Genomic DNA, 19,018 nt, shown 5'->3' with positions numbered 1-19,018 from the left:
GTTGGGTCTGGTTGCCTGGCCTCTACCTCCTCGTAGCTCCCAGCACCCAGGTCCCCAGCCGCCACGGGAGAGTGGATGAAAGGCGCTGTAGGCGGACCCCACAGGACACACAAGCATTCTGGATACTTCTCCCCTCCTGTGCTCCCTGGGGTTCCCTACACCCCCGGTTCCCTCCCTGTCTTCCTGGCTGCTGTGCAAACCCACTCCTGCTCTAGTTTAGTAATGAGTCCAGACACTGATCTAGAAATCCTTTATTTACATTTTCTCTTAGAAAAAAAAATATATAGATCTTGTGCCCTGTTGATTCTTTAGGTTCAGGGTCTTTATGGGAAGGTGAGAGAGGGCGCAGGGCTACCCCCCCAAGGCCATCCATCGTCCATGGAGGGCTTCTGCTCATCTGGCCCTGGAGCTGGGCTTCCCTGAGATCAGCCCCAGGGCCCGGGGTGACAGGCACCGTGCCAGGCCTGGGGTGCGCGGGCGGGCACGAGGGGCAGGGGCTGGGAGGTGCTTGGACGGTCTGGCCATTGGACACTGGATCGGCCCCATGGGCAGACGGGAGAAAACGGGGGCTGGAGACTTTGTCCCTGAGGGGAGGACACCATCGCCTCAGGATCCAGGAAGGGGTTGCTGCCGCGGGCCACTGGGCGGACCCACGCACGCATCTCACTCACACGGGGGTGGGGGGGGGTGGCAGGTGACGCAGGACCAAGGACTACTGGCTGTTTTCCGTGAACCACCTGAGCACCACCTCCTTGTTTTCTTTCACCCACTTGATGTTCGCTTTGGTCTTCTCCAGGGCTTGCTCCAGGGCCCGCGTGGCTGAGCCGAAGCCTATGTGCATGTTGTTCGTCTTGAACTGCTCCAGCTGCCGGGGGAACGAGGTTTCTCAGCCCCAGGCTGGGTCGGTCACACAGCCTCAAGCAGAGGGCTGTCCGGGCCTCGGGCCTCCCACCCACATTAGGGCCCTTGGGAACACAGCCACAGGCTTTCTCCAGCAGAGGAAGGGCCAGTCCTTCTCTACCCTCCCAACCCCTGCCCCCCCCCCATAAAGTCTTTATCTAGAGCAGAGGTCAAAACCAAGAACCTTGTGGTTAAATCTGGCTCCTGGATGTATCTGACCTTCACCCTACGGTTCTTTATTGAGTTGGATCTTAGCTTTTAATTGAATTGTAATCTCAGTCCAACCCAGGAAAGAGAGAGGGACAAATCAGACAAGATACCACAAGGATGTAATCAGCCAAATTCAAAATGTGGCCATTTCTATACTACAAATAACCTAGCTGTTTCAACAAATAAATGGCACTATAAAAAAAGGGGGGGGGCGCCTGGGTGGCTCAGTGGGTTAAAGCCTCTGCCTTCGGCTCAGGTCATGATCCCAGGGTCCTGGAACTGAGCCCCGCATCGGGCTCTCCGCTCCGTGGAGAGCCTGCTTTCTCCTCTCTCTCTGCCTGCCTCTCTGCCTACTTGTGATCTCTGTCAAATAAATAAATAAAATCTTTAAAAAAAAAAAAAAAGAGAGAGAGAGAGAGAGAGAGAAAGATGTCAGAGATTAAAAGATATACTATTAGAGGTTGTAGCCAGGGCAATTAGGCAAGAAAATGAAATAGACGGCATCCAGAAAGGAAGAAGTAAAACTATCTCCATTAGCGGATGACACGATTTTGGATATAGAAAATCCTAAGGAATCTACCAAAAAACAACTAAAACTAATGAATTCAGCAAGGATGCAAGATGGAAGAGCAACATACAAAGAATAAATTAAGAAAACAGTTCCCTTTACAATAGTATCAAAAAGAATAAAATACTGAGGAATAAAATAGACAAAGGACATGCTAAGCGGCTGGCATGTTGATACTATAAAATATTGTTGAAAAGAATTCAGAAGACCTAAATGAAAAAAGGCCCAAATAGGCCCAAATCTGTGTTAATGAGGTTGGAAGATTTAATATTATCCCATGGCAACCCTTCCCATATCGATCTATAGACTCGATGTAATCCCTCTCAAAATCCCAACTGCCTTTTCTTCTTTCCCAGAAATGGACAAGCTGATCCTAAAATTCATAAAGAAATGCAAGGGACTCTGAAGAGCCAAACAGTCTTGAAAAAGAACAAAGTTGGAGGGCTTACATTCCTAAACTCACTGCACAGCTACAGTAATCAAGAGAGTGTGGTACTGGCTTAAGGATGAACGGATAGATCAATGATGCACAACTGAGAGTTGGCAAGGATGCCAAGACCATTCACTGGGTGAAAGAATCATCTTTTCAACAAATGGTGGTGAGGCATTTGGATAGCCACATGCAAAAGAATGAAGTTGGACCCCTACCTTACACCATATACAAAAATTAAGCCAAAATTGATCAAAGTCCTAAATGTAAGAGCTAAAATGCTAAGACTCTTAGTAGCATGTGATAGGACACCTAAAGCAAAAGCAATAAAAGGAAAATTAGAAAACTGAACTTTATCAAAATTTAAAAACTTCAGTACATCAGTGACACTATGGAGAATGTAAAAAGACAATCCACAGAATGGAAGAAAACATTTGCAAACCAGGTATCCAGTAAGGGCCTACTATCCAGAGTATATAAAGAACTCTTACAACTCGACAATAAAGAGACAAATATCCCAATTAAGACATGGGCAAAGGATTTGAACAGACATTTCTCAGAGAAGATATGTGAATGGCCAGTAAGCACATGAAAAGATGCTCATCATCATTAGTCATTAGAGAAATGCAGTCCATATACTTCACACCTACAGAATGGCTATAATGAAAAAAGAAAGGAGGGAGGGAGGGAGAGGAGGGAGGAAGGAAAGAAGGGGAAATAAGTAAAGGAAAGAAGGAAAAGAGAATAATAAGAGTCCACAAAGACAGAAAGACGTTGGAACCTCCTTACTCTGCAGGTGGAATGTAAATTAGGTCAATTATTTTGGAAAACATTCTGGAAATTTCTCAAAAAGTTAAACAGAGTTACCAAACAATCCAGCAACACCACTTCCAGGTGTATATCCAAGAGAAACCAACACGTACATTCACTCCAAATTCTGTACATGAATATTCGTAACAGAGTTATTCATATAGTCAAAAGTGGGGTCACCTGGGTGGCTCAGTCAGTTTCGGTCTGCCTTCGGCTCAGGCTGTGATCCCAGGATTCTGGGATCGGGCCCCATATTTAGGGTGGGGGGTCCTTGCTCAACAGGGAGTCTGCTTCTCCCTGTCCCTCTGCTCCTCCCCAGCCCCACTCGTACTGTCTCCCACACTTGCTCTTTCTCTCAAATAAACAAATAAAATAAAATCTAAAAAAAAGAAAAAAAAGTGGAAATAACCCAGTGTCTACCAACTGATTGGTGGATAAACAGATGTGGTATAGCCACACAAATATTATTCAGCCATAAATGCTACATGCTACAACATGGATAAAACTTGAGAGCCTGATGCTAGGCGAAAGCCAGACACAAAAGGTCTCATATTACATGATCCCCTTTTATGAAATATCTAAAATAGCCATATTCATAGAGACAGGTTGCCAGGGGCTAGGGACAGAGGAAGAGTGACTGCCACAGCTTCTTTTGAGGGGTAACAAGAATGTTCTGGAACTAGACGGCGGTGATGGTTGTACAGCCTCATAAATATACAGAAAACCACTTAACATGATGAGCATTGTGCTACATAAATTGTATCTCAATGAAAAAAGAAAAAGACAGACCAACCTAATACAATGAGTTAACTTTGTGTGGCTTCTGATTCAAGCATATCTATCATTGCAAAAGGAATTTTAAAAGAAACCACCTAGAGGGTTTAAAATGCCCCTGAATAGAACATGATAGCAAGAAATTGTTCATTTTTCTTGGGCCTGTTAGTGACATTGAGATTATCTTTTAAAAATTCCTTTATTTTAGATATAACTAAACCACTTACAGGTGAAATTATGTAAGTGATCTCTGCCCAAAAATTATCCACCCCCCAAAAAAGCAGCAACAAAGTGTTGATAATTGTTCAATCTGGGTAATGGGTACATGGAGGGTCGTTTATATGATTCTCTTTACTTTTTGCCTATACAGGAATTCCCAGATGAATGTTTCTGATTGAACTGTCACCATGTAAAAAGCCTGGATGCCCAGCTTCCCCTGGAAAGGAGGGAGTCTCTGGCAATGCAGAGCCCAAGCTCCCTTGAGAGCACACTCAGGGGGCGCTCGCCGATTAGACTGGGATGGGCCTCTGGGGGCCACTCGAGGGTCCGGGGCTGCTTACCTGCTGCAGCTCGAACTCCGAGGAGAACCGCCGGGTCACTGCCTGGATGAGGTTGGAGAAGGAGAAGGAACCAGTGCCGAAGCTGTGGGGAGAGAAGACCGTGGAGGGCTGGGAACTAATGCTCAGGGACAGGCCGGCGACACTGTATCCTCACAGCCACCCCGCGACTGTCCTCATCTCGTAGATGAGAGGAAATGACATGCTCTCGGGACACGCACACAGGTCTGATCGCAGTGTCCCTGCCCCCATCTCTGCAGAGAACCAGACTCTCTTCCCCACGAGTGCGAAGAGAGCCGGCCTGCACCTGCCCGCCTCCCCTCGAGCTGGGGTCTTTTGCCCGCATTCCTCAGCAGTGCCCACCGGCGCCCCGACTTCCAGCCCTGCGGGGCCCCATTCACACAGACGCTGACGCCCCCCCAGGACACCCCAGCCTCGGCGCTCCTGCAGACTCACTCGTCAAACAGCTGCTTCCAGTTGCTCTGGACGAAGTCCCAGACCAGATTTTGCCCGACGACATTGCTGGCGATGCTGCTAAGCGTGGAGGTGACATCTTGCTTCCGGATGAGGTCAGGGTTCAGGGTGTAACTCAGGTACCTGTGAGGGCAGGGTGCGGACTTCGTGACCACCTCCGAGGGCTCTGGTCAGAGGATTCGAGAGAGAGAGAGAGAACCCAGGAGGGCAACGGACCCCACCCTCCCCTCCCCACACCTCTCCTGCAGCCTCTTCGTATCGCTTTGGCCTACCAAGGTTTGAAGACCCCTTAGTCGACCTCCCTCTAGGAGGAGGGATACTGAGTCTGCCAGGCAGGGCCACTGGCTATGCCAAATGTCATGCGTCCCGTGGCCCCAGTACCTGATAAATATCGGATGACGGGCCATGGACAAATGAAGAAAAGAAAGAGAACCTGGGTCAAGAGCCCGATCCCAGGTAGGGTGCCTATGTTTGTCTTTGACATGGAGAGAGGCTTTTGTTTCCTGGGGCCCGGGGGTGGGAGCCAGGAGCCCTCATGCAAGAGCTGGAGGTGGGCCCGGCTGCATGTCCAAGAGGACTCAGGTCCAGCGGCCCCAGAGCCCTTGAGAGAGAGCAGAACTGAGCTGCGGTCAACCACAGGCCAAGAAGCTACAGCAGCTAAAAGCTGGGGACAGAGACCCAGACCCGGGTTCAGCTCTTGACTCCACGACTTATTAAAGCTTCTGGGCTTTGGGTAAGCGGTTTTGCTTCCCTGAGCCTCAGCGTTCTCATCTGTAAAATGGGGAACGTACTACCCCACTGCGCGTGTTTGTGGGGATCCCGTGAATGAGAGTGCGGAGGCCTGGCTGGTTTGTTCTCTCGCACGTGGGGATCCCGGTTCCCAGTGGGGAGGAAACTCACCAGCCCCGGCCGGCCGCAGCCCTCACCTGTTCAGGATCCAGACCTGGTTGGTGCAGGCCAGGGCCGCACGGAGCTTGTCGGCTTCGTTTACCAGCGTGGCACTTCGGAACTGCTCCCACACGAAGTTCCACTCCTCCTCACCGCCCTGGGCGACGGCGTTGCAGTACACAATGGAGCGCAGGTTGGGGTAGATCCTGGTGAGGGTGGGGGTGTCAGGGGGAGCAGCAGCAGGGAGTGTGGGACGAGGGTCCGACGAGGACATGGCTGTGGGCTTGAGGGGCGGATGAAGGCGGGGGGAGGAGCAGGGGACACACTCACATGTTGTTTTGGGGGTTCTTCTTCCACTCTGCGAAAAGAGTGGAGACCAGCTCCTTACACTTCGGAACCCCATAGGTGCAGGCAGTGCTCACGGCGTTAATCTCGCCGTACCTGTGCCAGGGGTGACACTTGGTCAGTGTGCCCGTGGGTCACCTGGCCCAGACTCCGGCCAGAGTCCCCTGCCCATGCACATCTCCAGGAAGGATGGCAGGGCCCGGGCTCTGTCAGCGGCTGCAACCCACTCCGCCCATTGGGTCCCCCTCTTTGCTTTGTGCCTTGGGCAGCCCAGGGACCTAGAGGGGTCAGTACGAGCTCCAGCCCCAATCTGAACACCTAGAATCTAAATGACCAAGGAACGCGTGGGTGGCTTGGTCAGTTAAACAGCCAGCTCTCGGTTTCAGATCAGGTCATGATCTCAGGGGCCGGGGACGGAGCCCCATGTCAGGGCTCAACAGGGAGGCTGAGGATTCTCTCTCTCTCCCTCTCCCTCTGCCCCGCCCCAGCTCCTGTGCTCTTGCTCTCTCTCTCTCTAAGAGAAACAAGTAAGTCTTTAAAAAAAAAATAAAAGGACCAAGCCAGTGAGGGACCTCAGTTTCAGTTTGGTCCCTTGTACAAAGAGGTCAGACGGGCTCACGGGCCACAGAGAGCCTCAGGGCAGGCCTCCTACTCCTGGCGGGGTTCTCGCTGTGGCCTGGTCCAGCTGGGAGCTGTCCTCCAGAGGAGACACTGCAGGACCCCGCTCGGGACTCCCCAGGTCAGGGTGGCTGGGCTGCCCGGGACTTCGGGAAATGAGGCAACGAGCAGGGCTCTGAGCTCCCCGACAGCACACTCACTGTTCCATCAGGGTGTCTGGGTGCTTCGTCCAGTTCTGGGTGATAGTTTCGAAATAATCAAACAGAGGCGAGACCTGCTTCCTCAGGTAACTCTGAAAAGAAAACAGGAAGGGCTTCGAAGGTGAGACTCCCACTTGACCCTTCTGGAGCCCCGCACAGCCTCTGACGTGGGTGGGGAGGTGTCGCCAGGGTGAAGGGCACGGAGGGGGAAAGGTTGGAGGGTCAGGCCTCGCCCGGGGCCACAGGGCTCAAAGGGGCCAGGGCCGGCCCAGGTTGGAGCTCACAGTTCTGAGGTGCTCCCTCCCGAAAGCCTCACCCAGTCTAACAGTCCGGTCCCCCGGGGTCACCACTTCTGAATAGAGTGTTGTGCCTCTGCCCCACCCCCGCCGCCCGATGCTAAGCATCCCACTTTTCTCATAAAGAGCTTAGGAAACATGGAGCAGCGTCCAGAAAATACAATCCACCCAGGAGCTTCCCCAAACTATGATTTTCAAGTTGGTGAGCTGACCCCTCCTTCTTCCTTTTCTACCTAGCATCTCTGTAATTCTGCACGCTGCTCTTTGTCCCTGACACTGGGATGGAAGTCCTGCCTTCCGTCCAAGAACAAACTTCCAGAACAAAGGAAACGGGAGGAGAAACCAGAGTGGATGAGGGACCCGTGCAGGCAAGGAGCGGGAAGGTGGGGAGAGAGGGACAGGGGGCCTGCTGCGGGGCACACAGGGCCAGAAGCGACACTGGCTCGAGTGGCCCAGAATCAGAGGGACGGGTCTGCAGTGGACAGGGGTGAGGCGGGGGCTGGGCACAGGCCGAAGGAGTCAGAGTCTGCAGCAGGAGTCATTAATTAAACCCCCAAGCTCCAGCTTCCCCCCTGGCAGCAGGCAAACCCCGCCCTCCCCCCCGTGGTGAGGCTGAATGAGTGGGGGGGCTCAGAATCAGGGGTCACCAGACACAGGGGAAGGACTGGTGGGCTGCAGAGAGAGAGGTCGGAGGTGAAAGATTATATCCCGCATGGAGATCTCTCCAGTTTCTTGCCCCATCCCCAATCCCAAAAAGTGAGCATCACAGCTTTGTTGTACAAGATAAAGGATGGGCCTGGGTGGCTCAGTGGGTTAAAGCCTCTGCCTTCAGCTCAGGTCATGATCCCAGGGTCCTGGGATCGAGCCCCGCATCGGGCTCTCTGCTCAGCGGGGAGCCTGCTTCCCCTCCTTCTCTCTCTGCCTGCCTCTCTGCCTGCTTGTGATCTCTGTCAAATAAATAAATAAAAATCCTAAAAAAAAAAAAAATAGAGGTTGACTCTCCGGTCTCAGGGGAACACTCTTGGACACTGGTTTTTGTTTTTTTTTTTTCTTTTTAAGTAATCTCTAGACTCGATGTGGGACTTGAACCCATGACCCCACGATTAAGAGTCACATGGTCTCCAACTGAGCCAACCAGACATCCCATGGATACTATGAGGGTCCCCATGAGGAGTCACGTAGCCCCAGTCACCCCCCAGTGAGACCTGCAGGTGACAAACATGACCTCATGGAACTTCTAATTGCCTTTTACTGCCTCACTCTTAAATCCAAAGAGGGCAGCTCAGCCTCTGCCGTGATCTCTCCAAAGGAGACCAAAACAAACAGAAGACTCACGGAACAAGTCAATGGAAGAAAAAGAAAGCTTGGTGAAAGCCTGAGACAAATACCCTCTGAGCATTCGGAGACTCGCAAAGGACACTGGGACCAGGAACAGTTCTTGGGAATTTAAGGGCAGGACGGAAGAAAGGCCAACGCAAGAACAATACGCTGGAGGAACAGGGGACCCAGAGAGAGAACCAAACAGCAAGGACGGGAAGAACGTCTTAGGGAGCGATGTCAAAATGCCCGGATGGGAAGGGGAGGGGAGGAGAGAGACCCACACAAAGGCGCACCAGGACTGACAGAAGAGCTCACAGGCTTCCAGAAGCGGGAGAACGGCCACATTCAAATAACCAGAAATGAGCAAGGCTCTGATTCTCAACAGCAACACGAGAGGCTGGGTGGGGGTCAGTGGAGCAGGCCCTGAAATTCGCTGAGGAACAATTTCCAACCTAGAATCTTCTAAACCTGGGTGAATTCTGGGTCCTGTGTGGCAGTGGGACAAAGACGTTGCGGACGCTATGCCTCCACGTCCTTGAACACTTTTCTGAGTTAAAAGCTCATTTACACTAATACCTCATTTACCCTGATAGAGAGTTAATGTGAAAATTTTTTAATTAAAAATGATCTCTTCAGGGCGCCTGGGTGGCTCAGTGAGTTAAGCCTCTGCCTTCAGCTCAGATCATGGTCTCAGGGTCCTGGGATCGAGCCCTGCATCGGGCTCTGCTCAGCAGGGAGCCTGCTTTCCCCTCTCTCTCTGCCTGCTTGTGATCTCTGTCTGTCAAATAAATAAATAAAATCTTTAAAAATAAATAAATAAAAATGATCTCTTCAAGGGGCGCCTGGGTGGCTCAGTGGGTTAAGCGTCTGACTCTTGGTTTTGGCTCAGGTCATGACCTCAGGGTCGTGAGATTGAGCCGTGTTGGGCTCCGTGCTGGGTGTGGAGCCTGCTTAAGATTCTCCCTCTGCCCCTTCCCACCCAACCTCATGCACGCGGTCACTTGCTTTTCTTCGAGTATTATCTGATGGCCGTGTAATATTCCATCAAATGGATATTGTCGTTTATTTAACCAATCCCCGACTGTTGGACATTGAGAGTTTGGGGGTTTTTTTTTTTTGGTCTGAAACTGCGGAGTTTCCCTCATGGGAGCCTCAACATACCCTGCCCCCAATCACCCCAACTTCAAAGCTGTCAACCTGCTTCTCCCTCCCCGCCCTTGGGCTTGGCAGGTACGGGCCTGCTCACTTCACAGAGGGAACAGTGCGCTGGGGCTGAAGAGAGTTGGCTGAAGCCACATGGCTGGTAAAAGACAGGCCTCCCAGCTCCGAGCAGCGGCTTCTTCTGTGCCTTCTGTCAGTGCTAACTTCCCAAACAGCAAACTTCGCTAGCAGTCCGTGTCCTTCCTTTGCCCTCCCCAACCTGCTCCCCTCGTCGGCACCTGCTCCCTTCACCCCATATGCCTCTCACCACCTTGCCCAGGCTGCTCTTGGCAAAGAACCCGGCGTCGTGGCATTCTGAAGGGTCCACCACTCCAGAGAGCATTTCCGTGAACTCCCTGATGGTGCAATTTCAGGCACTAGACCCAAGGGTCCTTGAATCCTGCCACGCCCCTCTGTACCTTCATGGGGCCGTAGACCTCAGAGCGGTCGAACATGAGCTTGAAGTAGCTCAGGCTGCTCAGGGCGGCCTCCCAGGGCATGTACTCTCTCTCTTGGTTCAGGAAGAGAGTGCTGTTCAGCGCCAGGGTGACGGGGACCTTTTGGGCACTGGGGACAAACAGAGGAGCTCAAGTAAGTCCAGCCCCACGGAGGGAACTCCAACCCCTTTGTGGAACGTAAGGTCCCAGAGCCCCAGTACTCACTGCGAGTGGACGCTGGCCGGCACCACAGACGAGGCCAGCTCAGGCCCCGCCCTCACTGGCAGCCAATCACATACCGTCCCCATTTTACAAATAGGAAACTGAGGCTCAGAGAGGTCAAGTGACTTGCCTAAGGCCACAGAGCAGAGATTCATAAGGGTGGAAACCTGTGCTCTGCCTACCTCTTCTCTGACTTGTCTGGCCCTCTGCGCCTTCCGCCCCCCTCCCTCTCAGGCCGTGTGCACACATCTGGTTCATAAACGTCCGTGTCTATGGGGGACATCACTTAAATCGGCTTAGCACCTGCGGGGAACACAGTAGGTGCTGCCTCTCTCCTGTCCTGGCCTTCCCAGATTCTCTGAGTGCCTAGTGTGACCGCCTGGCCCACTGTTAGTCCTCAGGAAAAGCCCGTTTAGAGTGGTTTTAGAGGGGACGGGCCTGTGTCTGGCTGTCAGGGGCCACTCCTATGTGGCCTGAGGTAAATACTCAAACTGAGTCTCCGATGATTATCTGGGGGCCCAGGGCGGGTGTACAGAAGCCTGGGGAGCCCGCCGCCCTGTGCCTGGGACGGTAAGGCCGAGAGGAAGAGCACCAGCTCTCGTGACGGAACAGCACTTGCTGAAGTCACCAGGCCTGAGCCAGGCTGGGCCCAAGGAAGAAGGGGGCACTCACCTGGCCAGGTTGAAGGTGTCATGGATGACCTGAGCCCGGTTGATGACAGGGATGACCTAGAAGGGGCAACAGAGGGCGTCACCTCAGGCTGGTAGTGGGGGCAGGCCCGGCAGTCTGGGGCGCCATCTTGGGCCCGGGGCCTGGGGCAGCGTATGGGGCGGGGCTGTAGACACCCACCGACAGGTCTGTCTGCAGCTGAGTTTGGATCTTCCTCCAGTTGTCTTCATCATAGTTCACCAGGTAGTAGCCCGTCACGTTGAGGTTCAGCAGGACCCACTCACCAGAACCTGTGGTTCTGAACAGGTTATCCTGGGCTGTGGAGAGAGACGGGAGCTGGGTGGGGCTGCCCGGAAGGCCACAGGCTGACCCTTGGCCTGCCTCTCTCCAGGCCTCGACGAGAGCAGCCTCCCACACAGCCCGGCACCGGCCGGCCCTCAAGCCTTGGGCAATGCCAAGGAGAGGAGAGAAGGAGGGGTACGGGACGGGGCTGCCGGGCCAAACTCTACCGTGGGTTGGCCAGGGACCGCTGCCTGGACATCTCCATCCCCATACCCCCGGGCCACTCAGACTCAGCTCCCCAGGCTGTGGCCCTCCTCATCCTCTCTGGGCTTATGAACATCTCCAGCGCGCCCCAGTCACTGAGGGGGAAGCCCAGACGATTTGTCCCTGCCAGTCAACCCCTCCAGGGTTGGCCCTCTCAGCCCTCCCTTCCAGTCTTTCTTCTGGCAGCCAGAAGGGGTCCTTCCACAGAGGTGGTCCTTGCCGACTTCCCGCCTGCCCCGGCTCCTCCTGGCCCGAGGACACAGCCGCTGTGCCTCACAGCCTGCAGGGACCTCAGGAACCAGCCTCACCTGGAGGACACACCTCTGCCCTAGTCACAGTCCCTACCATTCTCTCCTGCCTCTATGCCTTGCACTTGCTATGTCCTCTGCCGCCATGAGCCTGGCTCAGTCTTTCCCTTCCTCTAAGACCCTGCTCGCCTCCTCCAGGAAGCCTTCCCTCACCTCTCCACAAAGCTGACTCTTTCTTATTCCTGGCTTCCTATCCCGCAGCAGCCCACAGGCCACATGCCTCTGTTAAAGTACTCAACATAGCTCTGGGAAGTTCTAGCTGCTTATCTTCCTTCTCTTCATCTGCAGTTCTGGCCTAGGCCGAGGAGGAACTGCCTCGAGCTTGGTCTCCTCACTTGCTGGCAGAGCAGGGCTGTTCACACATATGCCATGTGCTGTTTTAAACATTTCATATACATTCTCTTCTTTAGTCCCCACACAACTCAGTGGGGCAGATATTGTTCTCGGCCCCATTTTATAGATGAGGAAATAGAGACCAGAGAGGGATGGTAACTCGCCCAGAGTCACACAGCTGGGCAACAGCAGAGGAGAGCTTAGAACCGAAGTACTCAGCTCCACTTGTTGAATGAAATAACAAAGGAAGCTGCCCCCGAGGCCTGCCCGTAGCCCCCAGAACGTGGGCCAGGAGCTGGGGGTATGGGGTGGGCCCGCCGTCTGCTGGGACAGGGCTGGATTACCCTGTTCAACTCCCGGAAGCCAGTAGTCCGCCTGCTGTGTGCCATTTTTGACAGACGTGATGGGCACGATCCACAGGTAGCTGCAACGAGAGCCCCCGGAGACCAGGCGGTGAGAGACAGCAGCTCCTGGCACGGCCAGGGAAGAGCAGCCGGGTCGGGCTCTCCGCGTCTGCCCCGCTGCCGCACCGAGCACTCCCATCCTCCTGGCCACAGAGGGAGAGCCTGTCTCCGGCCACCGGGGCCGGAATCGCGGCACTCCTGGACGTGAGATGGCCAAGGGGCGCCACGGCCACTGGCCCTCGGAGCCCTCCCTAGTTCGCCTGCGTCGGTGACCCCTTCCACTCACTCGAACTCTGAGGGGCGGGTGACAACGGACTCGGGGTCGAGGAGGAAGTGCTGCTGGGAGATGGTGCCCGTGGCGGTGTCCACGGTGATGACGGGGAAGCCCATCTGCAGGATCCAGCGGTCCATGATGGCGCGCACAGAGTCAGGCAGCTTTATGGCTGTCTGATCGTCTACAACCTGGGGCAGAGCCGCAGGGGCGGCAGTCAGCGGAGCGCCCCCTCCTGCCTCGCTCCGGAAGTGCCACCCCGCAGGGAGGCAGGAGCTGGCTGGGTCCCGGGGCTGGGCCAGCTGAGAACTGCCAGGCGTTTGGTGCGCTGCAAATCTAGGTGGGCTCCCCACTCCTGCCACTTCTGGGGCTTCTGGGGCCCAAGGTGAGGTTCGTATTGTCGGGGGGGGGTTGCCCAGAGTGAACAACCCTAGAGGAGGCCAGGAGGGCCAGGAGCAGGCAGGGTACAGAGCGAGCGAGTGGGTGAGTCTGGGTGGTTTGGGGACGGGCTTAGGGTGCTCTCTACTGTCTTCTCAGGTTTTTTTCATGTTTTCGCGCACATGCGTAGCTTTTGTAATAATGGCAAGAAGTCAACATCTGCTAATAAGTGAGAAAATAAAGACAGGGAAGAGGAAGAAGAGCGTCAGAAGGGCAGAAGCTGAGCAGGGAGGGGAGCCGGGAGAGGCTGCAGAGAGAGGGGGCTCGGGGACAGAGGGAGTGGGAGGGAGGGGTGGAGGTGGAGGGGCACCTGGCGTGGAGGAGGGCTCAGCTTTGCAGGAGAGGAAGGAGGGAGAGACTGAGGCAAGACAGTGAAGTGAAGTGTCTTCAGTGAAGACACTGAAGACAGTGGGTGTGGAGGCAGTGAGGTGCCCCCTGTCAGCAGGTTGTGGGGAGTCCGGGGAGGGGAATGTTGGGGAGACGGCCCAACCAGGCTCCTGGCAGAGAGAAGTTGGCCTGGAGACCAGCCAGAAGGGTGCTGGAGCCCAGCTGTGACTCCCTGCCAAGGCCCTGGTCTCCCCTCCCTGCTGGACTGGGCTTGGGACTCTGGAGGGGTCAGTCGGGCTGCTGTAAGGGAGGGGAACTGATGGGAAGACGGCAGTGTGCAGACTCCAGCGCTAGGAGAGGCAGGGAGGGGAGAAGGGAGGCGGGGTGGTCAGAGGGTCTGTCCCACAGACAGGGCTGCGTGGGGTTTGAGTGGACAGGAATGCAAGGCAGGGCAGGGCGAGAAGGTCAAAGCTGGTGCTGGGGTTGCCGGAGTGTGCAGAGTCAGGCCTGGGAGGGGCCCGCTGGGGCACAGGGCAGCCAGGAGTGCTGAGTAGGTAGAATGACTGGCTCCAAAGTTCCAGGCAGAGGAGGGCTCAGGAACCGTGTGGGCTGGCTCATAGGGGTGCTCCTGGGCTCCCGTCATGGAGCTCACTACGGTTTGTGGCGGGGAGGCAAGCTGCCTGCCTGGGGTCCTGACCCATGGTCTCCAAACACCTCCTTCGAGGAGCCCTCGCTGCACCCATTTTACAGATGAGCAACCAAGGCTTCAGAGGACCCGCCTGGGCTGGGAAGCCATGGAGCTGGACACATCCTCTCCCACACGTGCTGCGCCCACCCCCCGAGACTTACAGCATCTCAGGACCCCCAGAGAACGGCCGCGGGCGGCTGGCTCTTACTGACCTTTTGCAGGTGGTTCCACAGGTCCAGGTAAACAGTGTTTTTGTAGGCAAAGGTGTGGAGGTAGGACTGCAGAAAGAAAGGCCACAATGAAGGCAAAGCTGGTGCTCTCCAGCCTCTCCCACTGAACCCCTGGGTAGGCAGGGGCTCCGGGACACACTGCAGGGGCTGGGGAAACCCACCCCCGCGGCCGGCCGAGGGTACTCACCGCCACGCCCTTCTTGAACAGGTCCTCCGTCAGGAAGCTGGAGAGCATCCTGAGGACTGAAGCTCCCTGGGGAAGGGGAGGGGCTCTCAGAGAGCGGGACAGGGCGCACGCTCCCAGAGCCCGGCTCTGTGGGCCGCGTCCCCGCAGCCTCTGCCCGCCCGCCGCTGCCTCCGTACCTTGCTGTAGGAGATGGAGTCGAACACCTCGCTGATCTGGGCCGGCGTGTTGATCTCACTGGCAGGCGAGGACAGAGGGTGGGAGGAGGCCAGCGCGTCTATGGCCATCACACGGTACACGTCATTCAGCACCATGAGGTCTTTCTGCAAATCCCCGGTGCTCATCAGGAGACCCGCCTGGCGACGGGGTGGGGGGCCCGCCGACGCCGCGCCCAGGGTCCCCGGCTCACCAGATTCCAAGTGGGTTCTGCATAGTCGGCGCCCAAGTATTCCACGTAGGAGGCAAAGCCCTCGTTCAGCCACAGGTCATTCCACCATTCCAAGGTCACCAGGTTCCCAAACCACTGTTGGGGAGGGAAGGTCACTCACAGTACCCAGAACTCCCCTTCACCGAGTGTCCCCCATGTGCCAGGTGCTGGCCGGGACTTGGCTGGCATCACCGTGACTCCCCTCAGCTATCCTGTCAGCTGGGACCCTCCTCCCTTCGCAGCTGCCTAGGGCTTATGCCCTCTCCTCCCAGAGCCCCCCACTCACTTCTCCGCCCTCCCTGGGATGGGGGAGGCTACCTGGTGGGCCAGTTCATGAGCAATCACAGTGGCCACCCGCTCCTTGTTGCCGGTGGAGGAGGACAGCGGGTCGTAGAGCAGGGCGCTCTCCCGGTAGGTCACCAGCCCCCAGTTCTCCATGGCGCCAGCGTTGAAGTCAGGCAAGGCGATCTGGTCTGTGGAGGCAAGGCCATTGGCAGGCTGGCCTCTGGGTGGGGTGCCCCATCTTCTGTCCCCACCACAAGGCCCCTCACTCACCAGATTTGTTGAGTGGGTAGGGGGTATCATAATGTGCAGAAAAGAAGTCGAGGATGGGGCCTGTCACACTCAGGGCGTAAGCTCCATGACCCTCGTTGATCGCACTGGGCCGAGCCCAGATTCGAATCTGCAGAGAGGATGGAGGTAGGTCAGAGGCCCCTCCTGGGACCCGGTGCAGATGGGCGGGGCCCCAGGGGCCAGCCGGCTAGTGAGGACACCGACTAGGTTAAACTGAGAGGCATGGGCAGCAGAGGAGAGGTTGGGGGGTGTCTCTGAGGGGCTCAGAGTCCTAGGGAGGAGGCTTTGGGAATAACAGTGGTCATGGCCGCCGTCTGCCTGACACCCAGGGTTGGGAACCCCCTTCATGAGAAGAGAGCGAACATTCAGCTGCAGAGACCGACGGCCAAAACTTAAGACACTTGTCCAAGACACTCAGCGCTGGGATTCGAACACTGGTCTAACAAACAACTCAGGGGCAGAGATGGGAATGAATTAGAACAAGACTATCCCTCGGGCCGGGGCCAATCCTGGGGAAAGGGAAGGACGAGTGAGCCCAGCTTCTTACCAGGACGCCACTGGGTGCTACCATCTGCAGATTCCTGAACTCGCTCACGATGTAGGCCAGCAGGTAAGTAGACATTATAGGTGTGGTTTCAAACTCCGTGACGCTCCAGCTGGCATCTCCCGTAAGAGGGACACTGGGGCCTGGGCAGGGAGCACTGGAATTCACGGGGATGCCTCCCCTCCCCTGCTCCAAATCCTAGCCCTGGGGTGCCTCCTTCCCAAGGCCGTGCGGCCCCAGGACAGACCCACTCACCTCTGGGAAGCATGTTGGACAGGGCCACGAGGTTGCTGGGGTGGATGAGGGTGATGTTGAACGTGGCCTTCATGGCTGGCTCATCGAAGCACGGGAAGGATTTCCGGGCGTCCGCAGCCTGCATCTGTGTCGTGGCGATCACCCTGCCCAAACCAGGACGTCAGAGCGTGTGCCGGGGGAACGCTCACGCCCCGTGAGGGCGGGCGGGGTGGGGGTTTCAGGGTGCTGCCAGGCGTGCAGGGGAAGGGGTGCGTGAAAGGCTGCTCCAGACGCATCCTTGCCCTCCCCGTCTCCCCCAGGAAGCCTCTGGGCCCTGACAGGCCAGCTCCTCGGGGAGAGCAGAGCTCCTTCAGGAGTCAGGGTCAAAGTCCCGGCAGGCTCCATCCCTATATTAGCCAGGAGACCTCAGGCAAGTTTCTCTCCCCTGAGCCCCAGTTTTCCTATCTGTCCAAGAGGCTCTTTTACCACTCGCCCCTGACTCCCCAATGTGGGGTACGGAAGCCCCCAGGTGAGGGGCTGCTCCCCTAGCACCTGGGATGGAGTCAGGGGCCAGCAAGAGGCTCCAGGTTCCAAGACTTGCAATCCAAGCCCTTCCCTGGCCCCCAGGATCCAGCTCCGCCTCGGATCGGGGACCTGCCCCCACCAAGCAGACAGACCCCACTGCTACTTACTTTTTGACACCGTTCTCCATATACTCGCTGCGGTAGAAGCCCGCCAGGTCGTCGGCCAGCTCCCCCTGGAACTCACTGTCCATCTCGTACTGGCTGTTGACCTGCAGCGGCTCCCGGAGGTGCACCACCAGGTACTCAGTGAGCTCCACCAGCTCGGTGCTGACGATGGCGGGGGCCTGGATGCCCCCCACACCCCGCAGGGCCACCCTCTGCCCCTGGATGTTGGTGTAGTTGAGCTTCTTGCTGTGGATGATGATGACGTTGGTGGACTCATTGCACAAGAAGCGCACGGTGCTGGTGCCGCTGAAGGTGTACAGGCCGTCGCTGTTGGGGGTGAGGTACGGCCGCAGCGTCACATTGTAGGAGCTGGGAATCAGAGCCTTGGGGAGGCGGTAACGGTTCCATGGTTTGGTCTGGTCCAAGGTGGTGGCTGTAGTGGGGAACCCAGTGGCCGTGGGGCTCGTGGGGCTCGTGGGGCTCGTGGGGCTCGCGGGACTCGTGGGGCTCGTGGGGCTCGTGGGGCTCGTGGGGCTCGTGGAGCTCGCGGGGCCAGCTGTGGAGCCGTCGGCGGAGCTCCCGGTGTTCTTGTTCTTTTCCTGGGCATACACCACGGACAGAGCGATGATGGTGCATGCGGCCGCCACGCCCAGGATGATGAACAGGATGCCCAAAGTCTTGGAAATGTAGAAGCCCTTGGCCATGGTGAGGGCAGGGTGGGGGCTAGGGGAGGTTCAGGATGGCGAGGAGCAAGGCAGCCTCGGGCCAGACTTATATCCCTGAGGGGACGGGGGGGGGGGGGGGAGGAGCCCTACAGCCCACAGCCTGGGCAAAAATTAACCAGGGCTCACACAGGCAAAGGTCAGTAGGCTGGGCAGGGGCACCCTCTGCTCAGGCTCCAGAGAGGAGGAGGTCCAGACACAGTGTGCCAGGGCACCTGCTGGGGAGCAAACAGTGTCCAGTTACGGGCTGCATGAAGAGGGCTGAAGGGCGGGCAGCAGGTAGAGGGAGGAGCGGGGCTGGGTGGCACTGATCCCCCTGCGTGCTGGGACAGTGGGGACAGAAGCGGGAGGATTGAGGTTAGAGTCAGGGAAGGACCTCGCAGGAGCAGGAAGAGGTGGGAGATGCAGAGGAGAGAGTCAGTTTCTGGCTCAGGTCAAGAGCGGCGTGGGTCACCCCTGTGGCTGGATCTGGCACGTCCAGACAATCCAAGCCCTGGGGACAGGGTCTCAGAGTCCCTTGCGTTCCTCCAGGGCAGGAGTTCGTTCAGGTTCCCCCTCTCACCCCTTCTTGCCAAAAAGCTCTAGCTCAGCTATCAGCGGAGGAGAAAGAAAGAAGGTGTTCTGCCTTTTTTTTTTTTTTTTTAAAGACAGGAGGCTGGTGGAGGTTTCACCTTTTCCCAGCTGTGACCTTGAGCAGGTACCTTGCTGAGAGCTCGCTCCTCACGAATAGGTAACAGTATTTATCTCTCAGCTTTGTTGCCCAGATTGAACAAGAGAACATATTAAATATCACAGAGCACAACCTATACATCATTATTCCCTTCTTCCTTTTTTTTTAAAAAAAATATTTTATATATTTATCCGACAGACAGAGATCACAAGTAGGCAGAGAGGCAGGCAGAGAGAGAGGAAGGGAAGCAGGCTCCCTGCTGAGCAGAGAGCCCGATGCGGGGCTCCATCCCAGGACCCCGGGATCATGACCCGAGCCGAAAGCAGAGGCTTTAACCCACTGAGCCACCCAGGCGTCCCTATTCCCTTCTTCCATACCCAGAGCTCAGCCATGGCCTCTTTTCCTATCCTTAGTAGAAATGAAGACATGATTTCTCATACTTAATAAAATAATGTTCATTATCGCTCTTCCCACCCAGCAGTCCAGTGTCTCAGACCTGGACACCTCCTGAC

The 19,018-nt window shown here is 56.1% G+C and overlaps 1 protein-coding gene across 1 annotated transcript; it reads right to left on the bottom strand.

Moving 5' to 3' along the window:
* Positions 1 to 235: 235 nt before the first annotated feature.
* On the bottom strand, positions 236 to 18,054 carry ANPEP (alanyl aminopeptidase, membrane). Its single transcript, XM_080808869.1, has 20 exons — positions 17,118 to 18,054; positions 16,447 to 16,589; positions 16,195 to 16,334; positions 15,630 to 15,756; positions 15,393 to 15,547; positions 15,057 to 15,170; positions 14,827 to 14,970; positions 14,651 to 14,716; positions 14,446 to 14,511; positions 12,796 to 12,971; positions 12,450 to 12,529; positions 11,099 to 11,235; positions 10,922 to 10,977; positions 10,010 to 10,157; positions 6,775 to 6,866; positions 5,942 to 6,052; positions 5,650 to 5,817; positions 4,706 to 4,846; positions 4,253 to 4,334; positions 236 to 865 (listed from the first exon to the last, which is right to left on the bottom strand). The coding sequence occupies exons 1-20, from the start codon at positions 17,816 to 17,818 to the stop codon at positions 713 to 715; spliced, it is 3,000 nt and encodes a 999-aa protein (XP_080664995.1). The 5' UTR covers positions 17,819 to 18,054; the 3' UTR covers positions 236 to 712.
* Between the last annotated feature and the right edge of the window lie 964 nt (positions 18,055 to 19,018).

Source organism: Martes martes (genome assembly GCF_963455335.1).
Source record: "Martes martes genome assembly, chromosome: 7".
NCBI classification, from domain to species: Eukaryota; Metazoa; Chordata; class Mammalia; order Carnivora; family Mustelidae; genus Martes; species Martes martes.
The sequence above is the reverse complement of the archived record's forward strand: the minus strand, read 5'-3'. Positions and strand labels throughout refer to the sequence as shown.